This window comes from Staurois parvus, unplaced genomic scaffold (genome assembly GCF_062004578.1).
Source record: "Staurois parvus isolate SC_StPar_1 unplaced genomic scaffold, SC_StPar_1.0 ptg001079l, whole genome shotgun sequence".
In the NCBI taxonomy this organism is placed as follows: Eukaryota; Metazoa; Chordata; class Amphibia; order Anura; family Ranidae; genus Staurois; species Staurois parvus.
Genome location: NW_028318875.1, coordinates 73,131 through 97,863, shown reverse-complemented (window position 1 = coordinate 97,863; position 24,733 = coordinate 73,131). Strand labels below are relative to the sequence as shown.

At 46.1% G+C, this 24,733-nt stretch overlaps 3 protein-coding genes across 6 annotated transcripts in view; 2 read left to right on the top strand and 1 right to left on the bottom strand.

The window, feature by feature from the left end:
- Nucleotides 1-24,733, bottom strand: part of LOC149440459 (uncharacterized) — a 200,408-nt gene that overhangs the window by 127,171 nt on the left and 48,504 nt on the right. The window lies entirely within an intron of this gene.
- Nucleotides 1-24,733, top strand: part of LOC149440461 (uncharacterized) — a 60,714-nt gene that overhangs the window by 1,257 nt on the left and 34,724 nt on the right. Inside the window, exon 3 of the mRNA XM_089658515.1 lies at nt 188-322. Within this exon, the coding sequence (XP_089514641.1) occupies nt 188-322 (135 nt within the window). The remainder of the gene's footprint in view (nt 1-187; nt 323-24,733) is intronic.
- Nucleotides 12,638-24,733, top strand: part of LOC149440463 (uncharacterized) — a 28,895-nt gene continuing 16,799 nt past the window's right edge. For 2 of the 4 annotated variants that reach the window (XR_016307596.1, XM_089658521.1), the window contains exons 1-3: nt 12,651-12,831; nt 15,201-15,313; nt 16,048-16,182. Coding sequence is in view for 3 of the 4 variants with exons in the window: in XM_089658521.1 (XP_089514647.1) it covers nt 15,218-15,313; nt 16,048-16,182 (231 nt within the window). In the remaining variant the exon portion in view is untranslated. Of the gene's footprint in view, nt 12,832-15,200; nt 15,314-16,047; nt 16,183-16,313; nt 16,393-16,502; nt 16,601-16,707; nt 16,850-17,887; nt 21,821-24,733 lie in introns of those variants that run through there. The other 2 variants (XM_089658525.1, XM_089658522.1) reach the window with 2 other exon arrangements.

Genomic DNA, 24,733 nt, shown 5'->3' with positions numbered 1-24,733 from the left:
ACCTGACCAGAGAGGTGAGGAGGATTCAGGGAGGTCACATGACATCACACAAACCTGACCAGAGAGGTGAGGAGGATTCTGGGAGGTCACATGACATCACTCTCATCTCTAGTAATAATACACAGACCTGACCGGAGAGGTGAGGAGGATTCTGGGAGGTCTCGTAATATTATCCTTGTTCTTTCAGAGTTTTCCTCCTGTAAAGTCTGGTGACCATGTGACCATCACAGTGCCTTCATTTCACTTCCTAAAACCTGAGAGACACAACATTCAGAAGATTCTAGAAGTCACCAAGAAGATCTCTGATCTGCTGACAGGAGAGGTGAGCGGTGCCGGGAATTCTGGGACATTCTCCAGTAACAGACAAGGGATGTGTCTGGATGGTGACTGTATCATTCTGTGTGTCAGGTTCCTATAAGGTGTCAGGGTGTCACTGTCTATTTCTCCATGGAGGAGTGGGAGTATTTAGAAGGACACAAGGACCTCTACAAGGACGTCATGATGGACAATCAGCCGCCCCTCACATCACTGGGTAAGAAGAGACTTTATTGGAAAGGAGAGAGCAGTACGGAGGGTCCACCTAGATCCCCCATCATCTGATAAACACATAGAAACAATGGATTCAGTCAGTGTGTGTGTTTCCTACAGATGGATCCAGTCATGGGAACCCACCAGAGAGATGTCCCCGTCCTCTGTATTCCCGGGATTCCACACAGGAAGATGTCACCATCCCTCACCATCATCAGGTAGGTGACCATTTCAGAGAATTAACTTAGGACCTGCCTGTTAGGTATTTTACACTCTATGTTATTTTTAATCCTTGATTTAGAGGGGGAATCTGTGTGATCGCAATGTTATCGTTAAAGAAGAAGAGATAGAAGATGATGATGTCATAGAGTTTTCTGAAGGACACAAGGATCTCTACAAAGATCTTGTGATGGACTCGTCTTACTCCAGAAACCCACCAGAGAGAGGTCCCCGTCCTCTGTATTCCCGAAATTGCACACAGGAAGATCACACCATCCCTCACCATCATCAGGTAGATGAGAATAGGGATCTTGGACATGAAATGACCCAACAATGTGTGATATCTTCAGTGCTTGGACCTTCCAAGATGATCTTTTTCTGGTCTCGCTTCATATACATTTGCTATTTTGGGTTTAGGTTGATGAACTGATTAACATCAATGGGAGGATTAAAGAGGAAGAAGATGACTTGTATGTGGTGGAAGATCAGCCGCCTATGGAGGAGTTTGTGATGGTGACGGTTCAAGGGGAGGACGTTTCTACAGAGGTCAGCCCAGGTGGGTCATACACATTAGTTTCTTCTCTTATTTCTGCTGCTTCAAATCAGTGGAATCAGGACCATCGAGGATTCTCTCAACATTCCCACTCTGGAGGAACCCTTGAAAGAACGGTGTAGTCTCAGGAGACCCCTACAAAAATAATTTGTCTACAGCTCAGATACATTTGAATAGGGAAAGGAAGGAAGAGTTGCAGTTGCAGACTCCACTGGTCAGGGCATGGGTAAAGCAGGAACTAGCTGAAGACCACTCAGCAATAGTGATGGACTTTATGTTTGAGTTGAACGTACATTCAACTTGAACATTGGCCATTCGTGTGCTCGAAACGGGCCCATTCACAAGTGAGACCTTTGCGACCCTGGTATTCCGCCACTGGTCAAGACATGGGTAAAGCAGGAACTAGCTGAAGACCACTCAGCAATAGTGATGGGCTTTATGTTTGAGTTGAACGTACATTTGACTTGAATGTTGGTCATTTATGTATCAGAAATGGGCCCGGTCGCAAGTGAGACCTTTGCGACCCTGGTAGTTCCGTCACTGGTCAGAGCATGGGTAAAGCAGAAACTAGCTGAAGACCACTCAGCAATAGTGATGGGCTTTATGTTTGAGTTGAACATACTTTCGACTTGAACATTGACCATTCGAACGGTAAGGGTGTTCGGCGGGCTACTCACTCACCGCTCCCCACAATGCACTTTGCCCTGACAGTGCATTGTGATTGGCCAAAGCAATGCACCTGACCACAGCTGTGACCCCGCCCCCTTGTGACGTCATGACTGTATTTAACCATTAGCCGCCCGGCAAAATCCTTCAGTGTTCCGGGTGGACGCCATATGGCGTCCTCCCGGGCATGCGCAGTTTGCGTGCCTGCAGAGCCGCGGAGTGGCACAATCTGTTGCCGGCCATGTACTTCGGACACGGCCGATGACAGATCTCAGTACCAGCCCCGTTGCCGGTACCATGTGACCTGCTGTGACCAATTACAGCAGGTCACATGACAGTTGTATACAATGGATGGCTTTATTCATGCCATCCATTGTATACTAGTGTGCCTAGCTGTGAATGGTAACAGCGATCACATGCACAAGCTGGGCCAATCACAGCCCAGCTGTGTCATGTTATTAACCGTGGCCAAATCACAGCTAAGCACAAAAAAAAAAGCCCTGAATGAATCAATGTCATTCAGGTAAATGCTTGCTTATAGCAAAGTAATTCTTTGCTATAAGCAAATTGTGTAAAAAAAAAAAAAAAAAATACTGATTATTTCCCCAAAGTAGTATAATGTTACTATGGTAACATTGTACTACTTTGGTCAACGTGACCTATGAAAAAAAATCTTAAAAAAAAGAAAGAAAATGTAATACAAAATTAAAAATAATAAAAAAAAATAAATAATTTTTTTTTTTTTTTTCATACTGTCACCAGTCAGTGTCCCTGATCACTGCCATTCCAGTTATATGATGACGCTGTACTGCACTGGTGACAGTATGTAAAAAAAAAAAATGTGAAAATAATTTTTTCAATTTTTTAATTTTCCGAAAAATTATGACAAAAAAAATACAACTTCAAAAAACTCGCCATGCCTCTTATGAAGTACATCAGACTGTCTACTCTGCAAAAAGGGGTCATTTGGGGGATATCTGTACCGTCCTGACATTTGGGGGATATCTGTACTATCCTGACATTTGAGGGATATCTGTACCGTCCTGACATTTGGGGGATATCTGTACTGTCCTGACATTTGGGGGATATCTGCACTGTGCTGACATTTGGGGGATATCTGTACTGTCCTGACATTTGGGGGATATCTGTACCGTCCTGACATTTGGGGGATATCTGTACCGTCCTGACATTCGGGGGATATCTGTACCGTGCAGACATTTGGGGGATATCTGTACTGTCCTGACATTTGGGGGATATCTGTACCGTCCTGACATTTGGGGGATATCTGTACCATCCTGAAATTTGGGGGATATCTGTACTGTCCTGACATTCTTGGACCTCAAGAAATTAGATTGGCCGTCAGTACTTCAGGATTGATCAATATTCAGATCTATACCATAGTTTGTGAACTCGATAACTTTCCTACAAACTAAAAAATACATCCTAATTTGGGTTATTTTCACCAAAGACATGTAGCAGAATACATCTTGGTCTAAATTTATGAAGAACAATTATTTATTTGCAAACTTTTATAACAGAAACAAAGAAAAACGTGTTTTTTAAAAAAAATGTTCGGTCTTTTTTTGTTAATTTAGCAAAAATTAAAAACCCCAGCGGTGATTAAATACCACCAAAAGAAAGCTCTAGTTGTGTGAAGAAAATGATAAAATTTTAGTTTGGGTACAATGTTGTATGACCGTGCAATTGTCATTCAAAGTGGGAGAGCGCTGAAACCTGAAAAATGGCCTGGGAGGGAAGGGGGTAAAAGTGCCCGGTATGGAAATGGTTAAGAACTGTCATCCCGGCACAGATGTCAGGCAGCGGGAGCCGGCGGCGCGAGAGGTGTGTTTTATTTTCTATTTTTTCGGGTCGGTGGTGGTGGGCATCGTGATTGACGTTGGATCTACTTCGGGGGACTTTTTTAGGAGGGGGGGTTTGGTTTTTAAAAAAGGACTTGTCAGAGACTGTCTCCTGTCTTTTTTATGCTACACCATGTACCCCATAATCATTCACACTTGGGGGGCAGGATCTGGGGTCCCCCTTATTAAAGGGGGCTGTCATATTCCGATAGGCCCCCCAACCGCAGACCCCCACAACCACTGGCCATGGAGACAAGGTGCTTTGGGGGGGGGGAGCCCCAAAGTTGAAAGCATGTGGCCTGGTATGGTTCCTTACCTACTGGGCTGCATGCTTGGATAAGGGTCTGGTATGGATTTTGGGGGGGGGGGCCCACACCATTTTTTTTTTTTAATTTCGACGTGCGGGTTCCCCACGCCATTTTTAAAAAAAAATTTTGGCATGGGATTCATCTCAAAATCCATACCAGATCCGAAGGGCTTTGTATGGATGGGAGGGGGGACTCCACATCATTTTGAAAAAAATTTTGTAATTGTTGAGCAATGCCAACAATTCTTTTGACATTCAGCTGACAGCCGGGAACCCCACTGACAGCAGAAACATCAATGAATGTCTCACTTTTTTGGCTACCAGGTGTCTTTCATACAGGCAACAAGCTGAGATTAGAAACAGTCTCTTAAAGGGAGTGCTGCTAATCTCATTTTGTTACCTGTATAAAAGACACCTGTCCACAGGAGCAATCAAACCATCAGATTCCAAACTCTCCACCATGGCAAAGACCAAAGAGCTGTCCAAGGATGTCAGGGACAAGATTGTAGACCTACACAAGGCTGGATTGGGCTACCAAACTATGGCCAAGCAGCTTGGTGAGAAGGTGACAACAGTTGGTGCAATCATTCACAAATGGAAGAAACACAAAACAAGTGTCAGTCTCCCTAGGTCTGGTGCACCATGCAAGATCTCACCTCGTGGAGTGTCAATGATCATGAGAACAGTGAGGAATCATCCCAGAACTACACGTGAGGATCTTGTCAATGATCTCCAGGCAGCTGGGACCACAGTCACCAAGAAAACAATTGGTAACACACTACGCCGACAAGGACTGAAATCCTGCAGTGCCCGCAAGGTCCCTCTGCTCAAGAAAGCACATGTCCAGGACCGTCTGAAGTTTGCCACTGAACATCTGAATGATGCAGAGAAGGACTGGTTGGAAGTGTTGTAGTCAGATGAGACCAAAATCCAGCTGTTTGGCATCAACTCAACTCGCCGTGTTTGGAAGAGGAGGAATGCTGCCTATGACCCCAAGAACACCATCCCAACTGCGAAACGTGGTGGAAACATTCTGCTTTGGGGGTGTTTTTCTGCTAAGGGGACAGGACAACTGCATCGCATCAAAGGGACGATGGACGGGGCAATGTACCATCAAATCTTGGGTGAGAACCTTCTTCCCTCAGCCAGGGCATTGAAAATGGGTCGTGGATGGGTGTTCCAGCCTGACAATGACCCAAAACACACGGCCAAGGCAACAAAGGAGGGGCTCAAGAAGAAGCACATTAAGGTCCTGGAGTGGCCTAGCCAGTCTCCAGACCTTCATCCGACTGAAAATCTGTGGAGGGAGCTGAAAGTTCGAGTTGCCAAACGTCAGCCACCAAACCTTAATGACTTGGAGAGGATCTGCCAAGAGGAGTGGGCCAAAATCCCTCCTGAGATGTGTGCAAACCTGGGGGCCAACTCCAGGAAACGTCTGACCTCTGTGATTGCCAACAAGGGATTTGCCACCAAGTACTAAGTCATGTTTTGTGAAGGGGATCAAATCCTTATTCCCCTCATGAATATACAGATCAGTCATCATTTGTTAGACATGCATTTCTGCTGAATTTGTTGTTCCTATTCTGTCTCTCTGTGTTACAATACACCGAACATTCGATTTTTAGACCGATCATTTCTTTGTGAGTGGGCGAACATTCAACATCAGCAGGGGAGCAAATACGCATTACCTTCACTGTATGTAACTGTGATTTTTAGCCAAGATCATCCACCCATGTCTAACAATCATCTTTTGATTTCTCTAGGACATGGATGGGACGTCAGGAGAACCTCAGTGGGTGGTCTTTCATGGTCTCCAGGTTGGAAAGAAGATGTGGACTCTACATTGTATCGTCCTGAAGAAGACCTCCTTGCGGGAAACCCGTTGCCTGACAGTGCAGATGGGTCACCTCCGATCTTAATAGGAACCCAACCCCCGCCCACCCTTGGTACTGATAAGATGTTCTCCTGGACCGATTGCGGGCAGCATTATAGTCTAAAATCCAGTCTTCAGGTCCATAGAAGATCTCACCAAGAAGATGGGTGGTATTCCTGTTCTGCGTGCGGGAAATGTTTTGTCAAGAGGCACGACTTCGATAGACACCAGAGATCTCACACGGGTGAGAGGTTGCACCAGTGTTTGCAGTGCGGAAAATGCTTCGAACATGAATATAATCTTGCTGTGCACGAGAGATCTCACGCGGATGATAATCTTCACGCCTGTCCGCTGTGCAGGAAATGTTTTCTAAATAAGTCAGAGCTGGCCGAACATGAGAGATCCCACATGGAAGAGAAGCCGTTTTCCTGTTCAGAGTGCGGGAAATGTTTCGTACGGAAGCAAGATCTCATCCGACACCACAGATCCCACACGGGGGAAAAGCCGTTCTTGTGTCCCGAGTGCGGGAAATGTTTTTCGCAGAAGTCCCACCTTTCCAGGCATCAGCGGTGCCACACGGGGGAGAAGCCGTATTCCTGCCCCGAGTGCGGGCAGTGTTACCCGCGGAAATCGCAGCTGCTCAGACATCAAATATATCACACGGGTGATAAGCCGTACTCCTGCCCCGAGTGCGGGAAAACTTATGTGTATAAATCGGACCTCGCCGTACATCAGAGGTCCCACACGGGGGAAAAGCCACATGTGTGCTCCAAGTGTGGGAAACGTTTTATGAAAAAATCTGATCTCTCCAGACACCAAACGTCCCACGAGACCCTCGTGGTGTATTAATGTGCGGGAAATGTATTGTACAGCAGAAAGACATATCAGTGCTCTGATTACGGGAAATGTTCGACGTTTGTGGACGAGCACTTTATAAAGAGGGCGGAGTTCCTTAAATAGTTTGATGTTAATAAGGTTCCCTTTAATTATTTTTTCTAGAAAAGGGGGCGGAGCATGACTGGAGGATTCCTGCAGTGTTGCCTGAAAAGTTTCTCACACGTACTTCCAGCCAAACTAATGCGTTTCGTTCTGTGTTCCCCTCTGCTGTGCTTCCTGTCTTCACAGGAAAAGGAAATTGCACTTCTAAAATCACCTTCATTGTAGGATCTTCAATGTACTGACTATATCATAGGCACAACAAGGGGAGAATGCAGAACCAACTAACGCGTTTCGTTCTCTTTTTCTCTGCTGTGCTTCCTGTCTTCACAGGAAAAGGAAACAAAAAATGGTCGGTCGCACTTTTGAAAAAAACCTTCAATGTAGAATTTTCAATGAACTGACTACATCATAGACACAGCAAGGGAGAACGCAGAACAGTGCAACGCGTTTCGTTCTGTGATCCCCTCTGCTGTGCTTCCTGTCTTCACAGGAAAAGAAAACAATTGGTTGGTCACACTTCTGAAATCACCTTCATTGTAGAATGGTCCATGAACTGACTATATCCTAGACACAGAAAAGGGAGAATGCAGAACAGCTAACGCGTTTCGTTCTGTGATCCCCTCTCTGTGCTTCCTGTCTTCACAGGAAAAGGAAAAAAATTGGTCAGTCGCACTTCTACCATCACCTTCTTCGTAGACTGTTCAATGAACTGACTTTATCATAGACACAGCAGAGTGGATCGCAGAACCACTAACGCGTTTCATTCTGTGATCCCCTCTGCTGTGCTTCCTGTTTTCACAGGAAATGGAAATAAATTGGTCAGTTGCACTTCTTACATCACCTTCATTGTAGAATGTTCCATGAACTGACTACATCATAGACACAGCAAGGGAGAACGCAGAACAAGCCAACGCGTTTCATTCTGTGATGAGCTGACTATATCATAGACACAGCAAGGGAGAATGCAGAACAAACCAACGCGTTTCGTTCTGTGTTTCCCTTTGCTGTGCTTCCTGTCTTCACAGGAAAAGGAAAACAATTGGTCAGTCACACTTCTACCATCACCTTCATTGTAGAATCTTCAATGAACTGACTACATCATAGACACAGCAAGGGAGATTGCAGAACAACTAACGCGTCTTGTTCTGTGACCCCCTCTCTTTGCTTCCTGTCTTCACAGGAAAATGAAAAAAATTGGTCAGTCGCACTTCTACCATCACCTTCATTGTAGAATGTTCCATGAACTGACTACATCATAGACACAGCAGAGTGGAACACAGAACAAAACTAACGCATTTCGTTCTGTGATCCCCCTCTCTGTGCTTTTTCACAGGAAAAGGAAAAAAAATTGGTTGGTCGAACTTCTGAAATAACCTTCATTGTAGAATCTTCAATGAACTGACTACATCATAGACACAGCAAGGGAGAACGCAGAACAAACACGTTTCGTTCTGTGCTTCTGGTCTTCACAGGAAAAGGGAAAAAATGGTCGGTCGCATTTCTAAAACCACCTTCATTGTAGCATCTTTAATGAACTAATTATATCATAGACACAGCAAGGGAGAACGCAGAACAATCCAACGCGTTTCGTTCCGTGATCCCCTCTCTGTGCTTCCGGTCTTCACAGGAAAAGGAAAAAAATGGTTTTCAGGAGGCGGCTGTCACTTCCTGATATCCAATAGCCGCGCCCTACTGCGCATGCGTGAGACACGTCAGTGCGGGAAGACTGGTCCTGTAGACAAGGAAAAAGAAAAGTCGGTCGCACTACTTTCATCACCTTCATTGTAGAATCTTTAATGAACTGACAATATCATAGACACTGCAGACGCGTTTCGTTCTGTGATTCCCTTCTGCTGTGCTTCCTGTCTTCACAGGAAAAGAAAAAAAATGGTCGGTCGCACTTCTAAAACCACCTTCATTGGAGAATCTTCAATGAACTGACAAGATCGTAGACACAGCAGAGGGAAACATGGAACAAAACTAACGCATTTCGCACAAAATAAGTTTGTCTTTGTTCCCCTCTGCTGTGTCTATGATCTTGTCAGTTCATTGAAGATTCTACAATGAAGGGGATGGTAGTAGTGCGGCCGACTACTTTTTTCCCTTTTCCTGTGAAGACAGGAAGCACAGCAGAGGGAATAACAAAACAAAACGCGTTAGTTGTTCTGCATTCTCCCTTGCTGTGTCTATGATATAATCAGTTCATTAAAGATACTACAATGAAGGTGGTTTTAGAAGTGCGGCGACCAATTAGTTTCCTTTTCCTGTGAAGACAGGAAGCACAGCAGAGGGGATCACAGAACGAAACGCGTTAGTTTTGTTCTGCAATCCCCTTTGTTGTGTCTATGAGATAGTCAGTCAGTTCATTGAAGATTCTACAATGAAGGTTATTTCAGGAGTTCAACCAACCAATTTTTTTCCTTTTCCTGTGAAGACAGGAAGCACAGCAGAGGGGATCACAGAACGAAATGCGTCAGTTTCTTCTGCATTCCAGTCTGCAGTGTCTATGATCGTCAGTTTATTGAAGATTCTCCAATGAAGGTGATGATAGTAGTGCGACCGACTTTTCCTTTTCCTGGTCTACAGGACCAGTCTTCCCGCACTGACGTGTCTCACGCATGCGCAGTAGGGCGTGGCTATTGGATATCAGGAAATGACAGCCGGCTCATGAAAATCAAGACGTAGCCCTTGGAGGAACCCGCTGGAATATGGCGCCGGACTCCATGGGCTGGTAAGTATCTTTTTTCCTAGAGGTCAGCGCCATGTTTCTCTTTGATCCCTTGCCCAAGACCAGCGCCATGTTTCTCTTTGACCCTTTGCCCCAGACTGGTGACCCTTTAAGAGGGAGGAAGAGGCAGGCTTCCTGATCATGTGATCGGCTTTTTCGGTTGTCACATGATCAGAAGCAACCAATCGTAAACAGCGACCGCGAACTCTCCATGACCGCTGGGAGCACGCTCAACACAGAATGGCGGTTACCTATGGATGCCTATGGTGGTGGCATCTGGGTCTTAGAGGCCACCCGTCCTGCCACCCACAGCCGTCACGAATGGGTTCATCGAAGCAGATCGCCTAACGCTACGGATGAAAAGAGCAGCTTGTCCATGGAATCGCTCGTCCGTATTGTTCACAGACCAGACGGCGTCCAATGCGCAAACACAGGTCAGCAGAAGCTTCCAAGTGAGAGATGGCGGACAGGGAGGAGCTAAATATTGCCAAAAGGCTGAAGAGCAGGGGAGATCAGACTACACCCCAGAGCCGTGAGACCGTTTAATTTGTTTGGAAAGGGCCACCTGCTGTCTGCACTTGGTAAATAAGACGTTTTCCAATGTAACATTTCATAGTTGCCTAAAAAAAAAAATGTATTGACAGAGTTTATGTTTTACTATTAAACATATGCAGATACAATAATGTATATACTTGAAATCGATACAATATTTGTAAGTCGGGGTATTACAAAGTACCTGGATTCTCGATTTTTTTTCCTTTATGTTCTTTTCTAATACTACAAGGAAGCCACGTTGTTTGGAATTTTAGTCTTTTATACTTTTGTGTTACAGAAATAAATTCTGTAGAACGTTTACCTGAGGATGAGTTGATGACTTCTCATTTGTGGACAATATGTCCTCCCATTCTAAGTATTGAATCATGGCCCTCACTATCTATATACCCATAATGCCTTGCATGGCCTCCATCTCCTCCTTCATTTATGGACAAGATGTCCTCCCGTTCTGAGTGTTGAATAGTGGCCCTCTTCTATATACCCATAATGCCTTGCATGGTACCCATCTCCTACTTCATTTATGGACAATATGTCCTCCCGGTCTAAGTGTTGAATCATGGCCCTGACTATCTCTATACCCATAATGCTTTGCATGGCCTCCATCTTCTTCATTTGTGGACAATATGTCCTCCTGTTCTAAGTGTTGAATAGTGGCCCTCTTCTATATACCCATAATGCTTTGCATGGCCTCCATCTCCTTCATTTGTGGACAATATGTCCTCCTGTTCTAAGTGTTGAATAGTGGCCCTCTTCTATATACCCATAATGCCTTGCATGGTACCCATCTCCTCCTTCATTTATGAACAAAATGTCCTCTCTTTCTAAGTGTTGAAATATGGCCTTCAATATCTATATACCCATAATTCTTTGCATGGCCTCCATCTCCTCCTTCATTTATGGACAATATGTCCTCCCATTCTAAGTGTTGAATCATGGCCCTCACTATCTGTATACCCATAATGCTTTGCATGGCCTCCATCTCCTACCTCATTTATGGACAATATATCCTCTCATTCTAAGTGTTGAATCATGGCCCTCACTATCTATATACCCATAATTCTTTGTATGGCCTCCATCTCCTCCTTCATTTATGGACAATATGTCCCACTGCTCACAGTCCGGCCCTCCGAAATCCTGAAGGACAGTAAACTTGCCCTTTGTTTAGAAGGTTTGGGTACCTCTGTTCTACCTATCCTTTCTCAACCCTTTTACCTTAGAGGAACCCTTGAAAAATGTTCAGGTCTCAGGCAACCCCTGCTAATTCATTTCATGGTGGGTCAGTGGAAAGATGCCCCTCCTTACATCGTATTCAGAATGCCCCCCCCCCTTACAGATAGCTAAAAAGACCATTTGTGCCATGCCGCTGACATTACCAAGTGGCATTGGCCTCAGAATTGTGAAGGCACCATCCAGGGCCAGTGCTTCCACTAGGCAAACTAGGCAGCCGCCTAGGATGCACAGGCCAGCATTCTCTCTGTGTGGGACACCACCACGTCATGAATGATCCTTCAGTTGAGGGGAGGGGCGGCAGAGGGGGAAGAAGAAGGACAGGAAGATGCCAGGTGTCTGGGGCCAGTGTAGCAGCTGAGCAGTTGCTCCTTCCAGTGTTCCTCTCAGACTCAGTCCCTTACTGCAAGCCGGATGGCGGCTGCTGATCACTGTGTCGTTCCAGCCCTTCTCTTCCCATTCATCAGTGGAGGCGGAGCTGCACCTGTAGACAAAGGTAATGTTTGACTCTGATGTCTCGTGTCTGTGTGAGTGTGACCCGGCTGGCCGACTATCCATCACATGGGGAATATGTCAGTGAGTGATGACATCATCACGACCCCGCAGCCTGCTCTTCTAGTGCCTGCTGATCTGTGTCAGTGTTGGTGGCGGTGTGTTGTGTCCGATCTGTCACTGTGTGGGTTCGCTCAATTCAGCTGCCTGCTGTCACAGTGTTTTACCTCCCCCCCATTGCCTGGGGAATGCCATCCTGGGATCTGTCAGAGTGTGGATCCATTCTCCTCCACTCACAGCATCTATCACTCGGCCACTGCCAGCCACAGATACAGTCCATCCATGACACCGATTTTGTCCTTAATATTGGTGCTGGTGGCATCTTATGGCACTTATTAATAGAAATTTAGCAGTTTCATGTTATGTTGATTTAATATTTTCTACTGTTTTTAAAAATTTTTATACATTTTTTTTTTCGCAAGTAGCTGGTCTTGCCTAGGGCACAAAATAGTCTAGCACCGGCCCTGGCACCATCGAACGAGAGGTCAATCAGCCACAGCTCAAAGCACCCCTAGAAACGTCTGGAGGAACCCTAGGGTTCCATGGTACCCTGGTTGTGAATGGCCGGTCTAACTAGTGTGTGACTAAAAGCACGCAGCATGTACGGCAAACAAGCCATCGGTCAGACCGGTAAGAGTTAATGAGGGATGCCGTTCTCATATTCACCAAAAGATGGCGACCACCCTTATTTAAAGTGGAACACACAGAGAGGAACTGCTGGAACATAGACAGGAAGTGATGTCAGGTATAAATAAAAATTTCCCGGAGAGAGGTGAGTCGGGAGGAAGTAGAGAGGAGACATTGCTGGAACTGGCAACAGAGAAGGTAATAAAATATTATATTAACATATGGTGACTTCCATCACCAGCCGACGCTAAGGAAATTCACATAGATATCGTGTGTAGAATTATATGAATTACTTGAAGGTCACTACTCGTGTGATAACGTGTTGGGTTTGCACAATTTTATGTTAGAATGCTAACGTGTTGTGAAGCTTTTTTGTGTAGCGCGTATAGGTTGCAGATTTTACTGCCTATGTCTTGGTTTTATGTCCATGAAGGTTCTTGTTATCCAGATCATGGTACATCTAGTAGTAGTTGGTACCATGACCTGGATAAATGAGAACCTTCAGAGACACATTGGCCTGAAGAAACTCTGAAATGTCTTCAACATTTAGGACATGATACGTCAAGTAGTAGTTGGTCACATTCAACTTGTTCTGTGATGTTCAAGATATTTTGTAGCTTCTGGATAAATGAGATCCTTCAGACACATAGACTTGTTCTGAAGAAAAGGCATGGAGAAGCTCTGAAATGTCTTCAACATTTAGGACATGGTACATCAAGTAGTAGTTGGTCACATTCAACTTGTTCTGTAATGTTTAGTAATTTCTTAGCTTCTGGATAAAAGAGATCCTTCAAAGACACATAGGCTTGGCCTGAAAAAATGGTTTGGAGAAGCTATGCAATGTCTTAAACATTTAGGCCATGGTACACCAACTAGGTTTGCCCTCTAATGTTGAAGATGTTTTGTATCTTGTCCCAACTACGTCTTCAGTTGAAGACACATAGGCTTGGCCTGAAGAAAGGGCATGGAGAAGCTCTGAAATGTCTTCAACATTTAGGACATGGTACATCAAGTAGTAGTTGGTCACATTCACCTTGTTCTGTGATGTTCAAGATATTTTGCAGTTTCTAAATAAATGAGATCCTTCAGACACATAGGCTTGGCCTGAAGAAAGGGCATGGAGAAGCTCTGAAATGTCTTCAACATTTAGGACATGGTACATCAAGTAGTAGTTGGTCACATTCAACTTGTTCTGTAATGTTAAAGATATTTCGTAGCTTCTGGATAAATGAGATCCTTCAAAGACACATAGGCTTGGCCTGAAGAAATGGCTTGGAGAAGCTATGCAATGTCTTTAACATTTAGGCCATGGTACACCAAGTTGTAATTGGTCACATTCAACTAGGCTTACCCTGTAATGTTGAAGATGTTTTGTATCTTGTCCAAGCTACGTCTTCAGTTGAAGAAGCTATATCTTCTACATTACAGGGCAAGTCCAGTTGAATGTAACTAGCTACTAATAGATGTACGATGACCTTGATAAATGAGAACCTTCAGAACCACACAGGTTGAGTCTGAAGAAATGGCTTAGAGAAGATATAAAACATCTTCAACATTCAGGTCATGGTATATCTAGTAGTAGTTGGTCACATTCAACTAGACTGGTCCTGCAATGTTGAAGATATTTTGTCGTTTATCCAAGTCATTTCCTAAGTTGGAGACACTACAACGCATCTTCAACATTAGAGAACAAGTCCAGTTGAATGTAACAAACAAAGGTGTACCATGACCTGGATAAACACACACACACACACTTGGCCTGTAGAAGTGGCTTAGACAAGAAACATCTTCAACATTACAGGACAAGCCCAGTTGAATGCGACCAACTACTACTGGATATACTATGACCTGAATGTTGAAGATGTTCCATATCTTCTCCGAGCCATTTCTTGAGTCCGAACCTGTGTGGTTCTAAAGGTTCTCTTTTATCCAGGTCATTGTACATCTATTAGTAGCTAGTTACATTCAACTGGACTTGTTCTGTAATGTAGAAGATATTTCTTAGCTTCTCCAACTGAAGACGTGGCTTGGATAAGATACAAAACATCTTCAGCATTACAGGACAAGCCCAGTTGAATGTGACCAATTACTACTTGATGTACCATGGCCTAAATGTTTAAGACATTGCATAGCTTATCCAAGCCCTTTCTTCAAGCCAAGCCTATGTACAGTATCTTTGAAGGATCTCGTTTATCCAGGTCATGGTGATTTGGTTTGCAGAGGAACCCTTCAAAGCTCTTCCTCCCAGTGTCTCTTGATTCTGAGTTAGCACATACTATGATATCCTACTATCCCAACATGGACCTCACAGCTACTCCTCCCAATGTCCCACCATCCAAAGTCATCATATCCTATGACATCACACTGACCTCACAGCTACTTGTGCATTAAGCCACAAGCCCCAACATATTTCGTTTTGCTTTGAGCATAATCACACCAAAAGTAATAGTACAGAGCCAGGAAATTTTGTATGTAACATCAACTTTCCTATTAACCCCAATACATCCCCATCCTAATATTGTACAATCAGTAGAGCTAAAAAAAATCTCTGCTATCTGTTTATAAAGAAACCTGTATAGATCACATGACCACATCAATCAGGATGGAGGAGGACCGGAGTCACATGATTGAGAGGATACTAAACCTCACCCTGGAGATCATCTACCTGCTGACCGGAGAGGTGAGGATCCTGGGAGGTCACATGACATCACTCATCTCTATTAATAAAACACAGACCTGACCGGAGAGGTGAGGAGGATTCTGGGAGGCCACATGACATCACTCTTATCTCTATTAATAAAACACAGACCTGACCGGAGAGGTGAGGAGGATTCTGGGAGATCACATGATGTCACTCTTATCACTATTAATAAAACATAGACCTGACCGGAGAGGTGAGGTGAGGAGGATTCTGGGAGGTCACATGACATCACTCATCTCTATTAATAAAACACAGACAAGACCGGAAAGGTGAGGGGGATTCTGGGAGGTCACATGACATCACACAGACCTGACCGGAGAGGTGAGGAGGATTCTGGGAGGTCACATGACATCACTCTCCTCTATTAATAAAACACAGACCTGACCGGAGAGGTGAGAAGGATTCTGGGAGGTCACATGACATCACTCATCTCTATTAATAAAACACAGACAAGACCGGAGAGGTGAGGGGGATTCTGGGAGGTCACATGACATCACACAGACCTGACCGGAGAGGTGAGGAGGGTTATGGGAGGTCACATGACATCACTCTCCTCTATTAATAAAACACAGACCTGACCGGAGAGGTGAGCAGGATTCTGGGAGGTCACATGACATCACTCTCATCTCTATTAATAAAACACAGACCTGACCGGAGAGGTGAGGAGGATTCTGGGAGTCTAACATGATGCTCCTATTGGTTCCTAAATATAGAGATTTCCTCTTCTGAAGTCAGGTGATCATATGACCATCACGGTGCCTCCATGTGACTCCCTAAACCCTGAGAGACACAACATGCAGAAGATTCTAGAAGTAACCAAGAAGATGATGGAGCTGCTGACAGGAGAGGTGAGCGGTGCTGGGAATTCTGGGACATTCTCCAGTAACAGACAAGGGATGTGTCTGGATGGTGACTGTATCATTGTGTGTGTCAGGTTCCTATAAGGTTTCAGGGTGTCACTGTCTATTTCTTGATATAGGGTTGGGGGTGTTTAGAAGACAGTAAGGACTTCTTGAAGGATGTGAAGATAGAGAAATGCCAAACCTTCACATTCCAAGGTAAGAGGAACTTGTATAGGGGGAAACAGTGCAGAGGTTCCACCTAGAACCCCGCCATCTGACAAACACATAGAAACAATGGATTCAGTCAGTGTGTGTGTTTCCTACAGATGGATCCAGTCATGGGAACCCACCAGAGAGATGTCCCCGTCTTCTGTATTCCCTGAAATCTACACAGGAAGTTCACACCATCCCTCACCATCATCAGGTAGATGGGACAAACCAACCAGAACATGAAAGTCCTCAACAGTCTAATATGTGCAAACTAAATCTTATACTTTACTAAAGTTATTTTCTCTCCTTCTCTTGGTTTAGGGTGAAGATCTGATAGATATAAAAGTTGAGGTGAAATCAGAAGGAGAAGAGGTGTATGTGAGGGATGATCAGCAGTCTATGAAGGAGGATGGAATAACGGGGACATTTATAGAGGAGGACACTCCTACAGAGATCAGCACAGGTGGGTCATAAACACTAAACACATTTCCTTTCCTCATACCATCCTCCTTGGACCAGAGCAGGGTGAGAACATATGAAATGTTAAGTTCTCCTACCCTTCAGTTAGGTTCTGTCCGCTGCTTTAGTAAACATAACGTACTTCTTTCACATTCGTTTGGCACCTCCTACACTCTTACGTAAGTTTTTTAATTGAATCACCTGAATTCATATGTCTTCATAAAGTGATAATAAGTGAGGAGTCGTTAACTCAATGATGGTGGTCCTCAAGATCACGTTACTCTTCCTTTATGATTTAGGTCCTCATTTGTGCCATGCATGCTCCAAGTTGGTTGGGCTCCTCTCATCCTCACTCTTTCATTGCCAGTTGGGCTCTTCCTTATGTTATTAATTGATCATATTTGTCAGAAAGTGATAATATATAAGGAGTCATGAACCCAATTGATGGTGGTCTTCAAGAACTTCATTTTATAGTTTAGGTCCTTATTTGTGCCATGCATGCTCCAAGTTGGTTGGGCTCCTCTCATCCTCACTCTTTGATTGCCAGTTGGGCTCTTCCTTATGTTATTAATTGATCATATTTGTCAGAAAGTGATAATATATAAGGAGTCATGAACCCAATTGATGGTGGTCTTCAAGAACTTCATTTTATAGTTTAGGTCCTTATTTGTGCCATGCATGCTCCAAGTTGGTTGAGCTTCAGGCATTCTCACTCTTTGACACCGACTGGGTTCTTCCTCTCTGTCATTCATTACTACATCATTGGCCGAATAAGGAAGTGTATGACATAAACGAACAATAGAGGGATTGGGGACTACCGTACCATTGTCAGTAAAAGGACAGACCTCAATTTTTTACAAGGTTTTGTAAATGTAGAATTGAGCTGGAAAGATGATCCAAAGGTCCCAGTTACTGGTTCACTTGAGGGTAAAAGCGTAAGATCCTCAGCACTCACTCCACATCTGCCTGGTGTAGATAGAACCTTGGTTTAAGTCGACTAACTTGCTTGTGTCTAGCAGTAATCTTTTCATTCAATTTTTAGTGTATGGACTTGATGTCAGGAAAACCGCCGAGGATTGTCTCACTTTGTCTCCAGACTGTAAAGTAGAAGATGAGGACATCACGCAGTATAGTCCAGGTGAAAACCCTACCACCCAACTATATCATGCAGGAGAAAACTCCACCACCCAACAATATTGTCCAGCAGAAAACCCTGCTACCCAACAATATTGTCCAGGAGAAAGCCCTGCTACCCAACAACTATGTCCAGGAGAAAACCCTGTTACCCAACAATATTGTCCAAGAGAAAGCCCTACCATCCAACAATATTGTCCAGGAGAAAGCCCCACCATCCAACAATATTGTCCCGGAGAAAGCCCCACCATCCAACAATACTGTCCAGAAGAAAGCCCCGTTACCCAACAATATTGTCCAAGAGAAAGTCCTGCTACCCAACAGTATTGTCCAGGAGAAAGTTCCACCACCCAACAATATTGTCCAGGAGAAAGCCCCACCATCCAACAATATTATCCAGGAGAAAGCTCCACCATCCAACAATATGGTCCAAGAGAAAGCCCCGTAACCCAACAATATGGTCCAAGAGAAAGTCCTGCTACCCAACAGTATTGTCCAGGAGAAAGCTCCACCAGCCAACAATATTGTCCAGGAGAAAGCTCCACCACCCAACAATATTGTCCAGAAGAAAGCTCCACCACCCAGCAATACTGTCCAGGAGAAAACCTTGTTACCCCAGATGTCCATCTGGGGCCACCTACTGTGGATAGACCATTTTATCTCTCTTATCCTGAGGAACCTCCAACTGTAAGAGGTGTAGTATTCCTTGAGACAGATAATATGATTACCTTTACAGGATCCCATAAACATCATCTCCATGAGCAAAAAAATTCATGCTTAGGTCAGCGGCCCTATTCCTGCCCCGTGTGCGGAAAGTGCTTTGTCAGAAAGTCACATGTTGATAGACACCAAAGGTCTCACACGGGTGAGAAGCCGTTTTCCTGTCCTGAATGCGGGAAGTGTTTTTCACAGAAGTGCCATCTTACCAAACACCAGAAGTATCACACGGGGGAGAAGCCGTATTCCTGTTCCGAGTGCGGGCAATGTTACTCACAGAAATCGCTACTAGACAGGCATCACCGATCCCACACAGGGGAAAAGCCGTATTCCTGCCCACAGTGTGAGAAATGTTTCACACAGCAGGCCCATCTTTCCAGACATCAGCGATCCCACACGGGCGAGAAGCCGTATTCCTGCCCTGATTGCGGACAGCGTTATTCTCAGAAATTACAACTTGTCGCCCATCAAATATATCACACGGGCGAGAAGCCGTATTCCTGCTCCGAGTGCGACAAAAGCTTTGTGCGTAAACAAGATCTCGCCAGGCATCACAGGTCTCACACGGGAGAGAAGCCGTATTCCTGTCCCATGTGCGGGAAGTGTTTCTCGCAGAAGTCCCACCTTCCTGGACATCTGAGATCCCACACGGGCGAGAAGCCATATTCCTGTCCCGAGTGCTTGAGATGTTTTGTGTATAAAGTAGACCTCACTATACATCGAAGGACTCACACGGGGGAGAAGCCGTATTTATGTCCCGACTGTGGGAAATGTTTTTCTAAAAAAGCAGATCTGTCCAGACATCTGAGATCCCACACATCCCCCAATGCCAGCGAATGTGCGGGAATTGTTTTTGAAAAAAAGCAGATCTCTCCAGACACCTGAGATCCCACATGTTCCTTGAGACAGATAACATGATTACCTTGATCTCCCCTGCTTTTCAGCCACAATTCTCACCTATTCACCAAGCAGTCAGCTTCTTCTTGTAGTATACACTATATTGCCCCAAGTATTGGGCCACCTGCCTTTCCACACACATGACCTTTAGTGGCCTCCCAGCCTTAGTCCGTAGGGTTCAATATTGAGTTGGCCCACCCTTTGCAGCTATAACAGCTTCAACTCTTCTGGGAAGGCCGTCCACAAGGTTTAGCAGGGTGTCTATGGAAAGGTTGGACCATTCTTTCAGAAGCACATTTGTCATGTCAGGCACTGATGTCGGGGGAGGAGGCAGTCTCCGTTCTAATTCCTCCCAAAGGTGTTCTATGGGGTTGAGGTCAGGACTCTGTGCAGGCCAGTCAAGTTCCTCCACCCCAAACTGGCTCCTCCATGTCTTTATGGACCTTGCTTTGTGCACTGGTGGGCAGTCATGTTGGAACAAGGGGCCATCCCCAAACTCTTCCCACAAAGTTGGGAGAATGAAATTGTCCAAAATGTCTCCTTAAGAGTTCCCTTCACTGAAATTAGGGGACCAAGCCCAACCCCTGAAAAACAACCCCACACCATAATCCCCCCTCCACCAAACTTTACACTTGGCACAATGCAGTCAGGCAAGTACCGTTCTCCTGGTCACCGCCAAACCCAGACACGTCCATCGGATTGCCAGACAGAGAAGCGTGATTGGTCACTCCAGAGAACACGTCTCCACTGCTCTAGAGTCCAGTGGCGGTGTGCTTTACACCACGGCATCTGAAGCTTAGCATTGCACTTGGTGATGGAAGGCTTGGATGCAGCTGCTCGGCCATGGAAACCCATTCCATGAAGCTCTCTATGCACTGTTGTTGAGCTCATCTGTAGGCCACACCAAGTTTGGAGGTCTTTAGCTATTGATTCTGCAGACAGTTGGTGACTTCTGCGCACTGTGTGCTTCAGCATGCGCTGACCCCGCTCTGTCATGTGACGTGGCCTACCACTTGGTGGCTGAGTGGCTGTTGTTAACAGTTGCTTCCACTTTGTTATAATCCCACTAACAGTTGGAATATTTAGTAGCCAGGAAATGTCACGGATGGACTTATTGCACTGGTGGCCACCTATCACGGGACCACGCTTGGAGTCACTGAGCTCCTGAGAGCGACCCATTCTTTCACCAATGTTTGTAGAAGCAGTCTGCATGCCTAGGGGCTTGATTGTATACACCTGTGTCCATGGAGGGGATTGGCACACCTGAATCACATGATATGGAGGGGATTGGAACACCTGAATCACATGATATGGAGGGGATTGGAACACCTGAATCACATGATATGGAGGGGATTGGAACACCTGAATCGCATGATATGGAGGGGATTGGAACACCTGAGTCGCATGGTATGGAGGGGATTGGAACACCTGAGTCGCATGATATGGAGGGGATTGGAACACCTGAATCACATGATTGGGAGGGGATTGGAACACCTGAATCACATGACATGGAGGGGATTGGAACACCTGAATCACATGATATGGAGGTGATTGGAACACCTGAGTCACATGATTTTGAGGGCATTGGAACACCTGAATCACATGATTGGGAGGGGATTGGAACACCTGAATCACATGATTGGGAGGGCGGGCCCAATACTCTTGGCATATATAGTGTATATGTGTTTCTGGTTGGTACAAACATGGGTACGTTTCTAAGTGAGGATTGGTGGTGAAAGAGGAGCTAAATTTTGCTTCTGGTTGAAGAGCAGGGGAGATGAGACTACATGACAGGGGATATCAGACTACTTGACAGGGGAGATGAGACTACACGACAGGGTATATCAGACTACACGATGGGGGAGATGAGACTACACGACGGGGGAGGTCAGACTACACGACGGGGGAGATCAGACTACACGACGGGAGAGATCAGACTACACGACAGGAGAGATCAGACTACACGACAGGGGAGATCAGACTACACGACAGGAGCGATCAGACTACACAACAGGGGAGATCAGACTACACCAAAAGACAATTTGGTGCAGCAGCCCTGCTCTGAGCCTGCAGCTGCATTTGTTCACGAGTGCCATTGGTTGACTGGTCATCAATATAAAATCAGATACATAATTCCATAAACAAATGTAATTATATTTACAAAGTTTTTTGGGGGTTTATACTATAAAAGATATAAGGATTAAACTTTACATATATTAAAAAATCATGACATTTGTATGGTGACTAATTACATGGGTTTTGCTGGCTGTTATGTACGCAGTGCAGGAATCTTTTGTCATCGTCGGAGGCAAGAGAGCACCGAGGGGGGGTCAAGTTACAAAAGTTTAGGGGTCTTTACTTTAACCCCTTCCAGTCCAGACACTTTCACCCCCTTCCAGTCCGGACACTTTCCCTCCCTTCCAGCCCGGACGCTTTCCCCCCTTCCAGTCCGGACGCTTTCCCCCCTTCCAGTCCGGACACTTTCCCCCACCTTCCAGTCTGGACACTTTCCCCCCTTCCAGTCCGGACGCTTCCACCCCCTTCTAGTCCGGACACTTTCACCCCCTTCCAGTCCGGACGCTTCCACCCCCTTCTAGTCTGGACACTTTCACCCCCTTCTAGTCCGGACGCTTTCCCCCCTTCCAGTCCGGACGCTTTCACCCCCTTCCAGTCCGGACGCTTCCACCCCCTTCTAGTCCGGACACTTTCACCCCCTTCCAGTCCGGGCGCTTTCCCCCCTTCCAGTCCGGACGCTTTCATCCCCTTCCAGTCCTGACGCTTTCACCCCCTTCCAGTCCGGACACTTTTACCCCCTTCCAGTCCTGACGCTTTTACCCCCTTCCAGCCCGGACGCTTTCCCCCCCTTCCAGCCCGGACGCTTTCCCCCCTTCCAGCCCGGACGCTTTCACCCCCTTCCAGTCCGGACACTTTCACCCCCTTCCAGTCCGGACGCTTTCACCCCCTTCCAGTCCGGACACTTTCACCCCCTTCCAGTCCGGACACTTTCCCCCCCTTCCAGCCCGGACGCTTTCCCCCCTTCCAGCCCGGACGCTTTCCCCCCTTCCAGTCCGGACGCTTTCCCCCCCTTCCAGTCCGGACACTTTCACCCCCTTCCAGTCCGGACACTTTCACCCCCTTCCAGCCCGGACGCTTTCCCCCCTTCCAGCCCGGACGCTTTCCCCCCCTTCCAGCCCGGACGCTTTCCCCCCTTCCAGTCCGGACGCTTTCCCCCCCTTCCAGTCCGGACACTTTCCCCCCCTTCCAGTCCGGACGCTTTCACTCCCTTCCAGTCCGAACGCTTTCACCCCCTTCCAGTCCTGACGCTTTTACCCCCTTCCAGTCCGGACACTGTCACCCCCTTCCAGTCCGGAAGCTTTCACCCTCTTCCAGTCCGCACGCTTTCACCCCCTTCCAGTCCGCACGCTTTCACCCCCTTCCAGTCCGGACGCTTTCACCCCCTTCCAGTCCGGACGCTTTCACCCCCTTCCAGTCCGGACGCTTTCACCCCCTTCCAGTCCGGACGCTTCCACCCCCTTCCAGTCCGGACGCTTCCACCCCCTTCCAGTCCGGACGCTTTCACCCCCTTCCAGTCCGGACGCTTTCACCCCCTTCCAGTCCGGACGCTTTCCCCCCCTTCCAGTCCGGACGCTTTCACCCGCTTCCAGTCCGGACGCTTTCACCCCCTTCCAGTCCGGACGCTTTCCCCCCTTCCAGTCCGGACGTTTTCACCCCCTTCCAGTCCGGACCCTTTCACCCCCCTTCCAGTCCGGACACTTTCCCACTTTCCCCCCCTTCCAGTCCGGACACTTTCACCCCCTTCCTGTCTGGACACTTTCACCCCCCTTCCAGTCCGGACACTTTCCCCCCCTTCCAGTCCAGACATTTCCCCCCTCTTCCAGTCCAGGCCAGTTTTCAGCGCTATCACACTGTGAATGACAATTGCGCGGTCATGCAACACTGGACCCATATACATTTTATAGCATTTTTTGAGACAGATAAAACTTTATTTTGGCGGTATTTATTCAACGCTGGGATTTTTATTTTTTTTGCTGTATAAATGAAAAAGTCCAAAAATTTTGAAAATAAATAATATTTCATCATAAATCTCGGCCAAAATTTATTCCGCTATTTTAGTTAAAAAAAAATTACTCAAATTAGTTTACCAAAAATAATTTTTTTTTTACATTTTTATTTTTTTATATTATTGTTTTTTTTTAACATACCGTCACCCTAGCAGTATCATGGCGACACTCTACTACTTTTGGGGGGGATGAATATATATATTTTTTTTTACACTGATTGCTCTTACACCCATAAAGGCTGTAAGAGGAATCATTTCTCCTTCTCTCTGGCTGCATTCTTGCAGCCATTGAGAAATACTGTGTGAGCTGTGATTGGCACATGGTACTAGGCTGTTGTGAATGGCCCTGTACCATGTTATCTCTGTGATCATTCACAGATTTCACACGTAGTAAGCAATGATGTCAGAAGTGACCTCTTGCTTACTACTCTGCATGTGATCACTGATTGGCCAATCAGTGATCACATGATGGGGACCACGCACAGAGGTCCCACACAATGATCTGATCCGGAGGACACAGCGGGCCCCGGGTCGCTCCCAGAGAGCGTGCACAGTCCATAATGGCAGGTTCTGGTTATGAACGGCAACCCACCTCTGGAGTGCCACCGTCCAGCTGTTTATAAACAGCGGCCGGGCTTGAAGTGGTTAAGGTGTCATCACAATCTCTAGGGGGTCTAGTTTAAAAAAAAAAAAAAACAACTAAAGAAACAGCAAAACTAACACAGTTCAGGAACGTAGTCAGAAACAGAAGCCAAGATGCCGGAGCGGGTAATCAGACGAGCCGGGGTCAGGAAACCAGAAGTCAGCGTAGCCAAGAACAGGAAGCAGAAGAGAAGTCAGCCAGACGGAGTCGTACACAGGAACACACTGGAGATCATAGACCAGGCAAGGAGGAAATGAGCTAAGCTGCTAAAATAGCCAATGGAGCTGACTGTGGGCGGGGCTAATGAGGCAGGTGATGGTATCAAGGTGAGTCACCGTGGAGACGAGCGGCTGGTAATTAACCGACAGCTGAGCAGCTCGCTAAATAGGAGCCCAGCCCTGACACCCTACACAGAG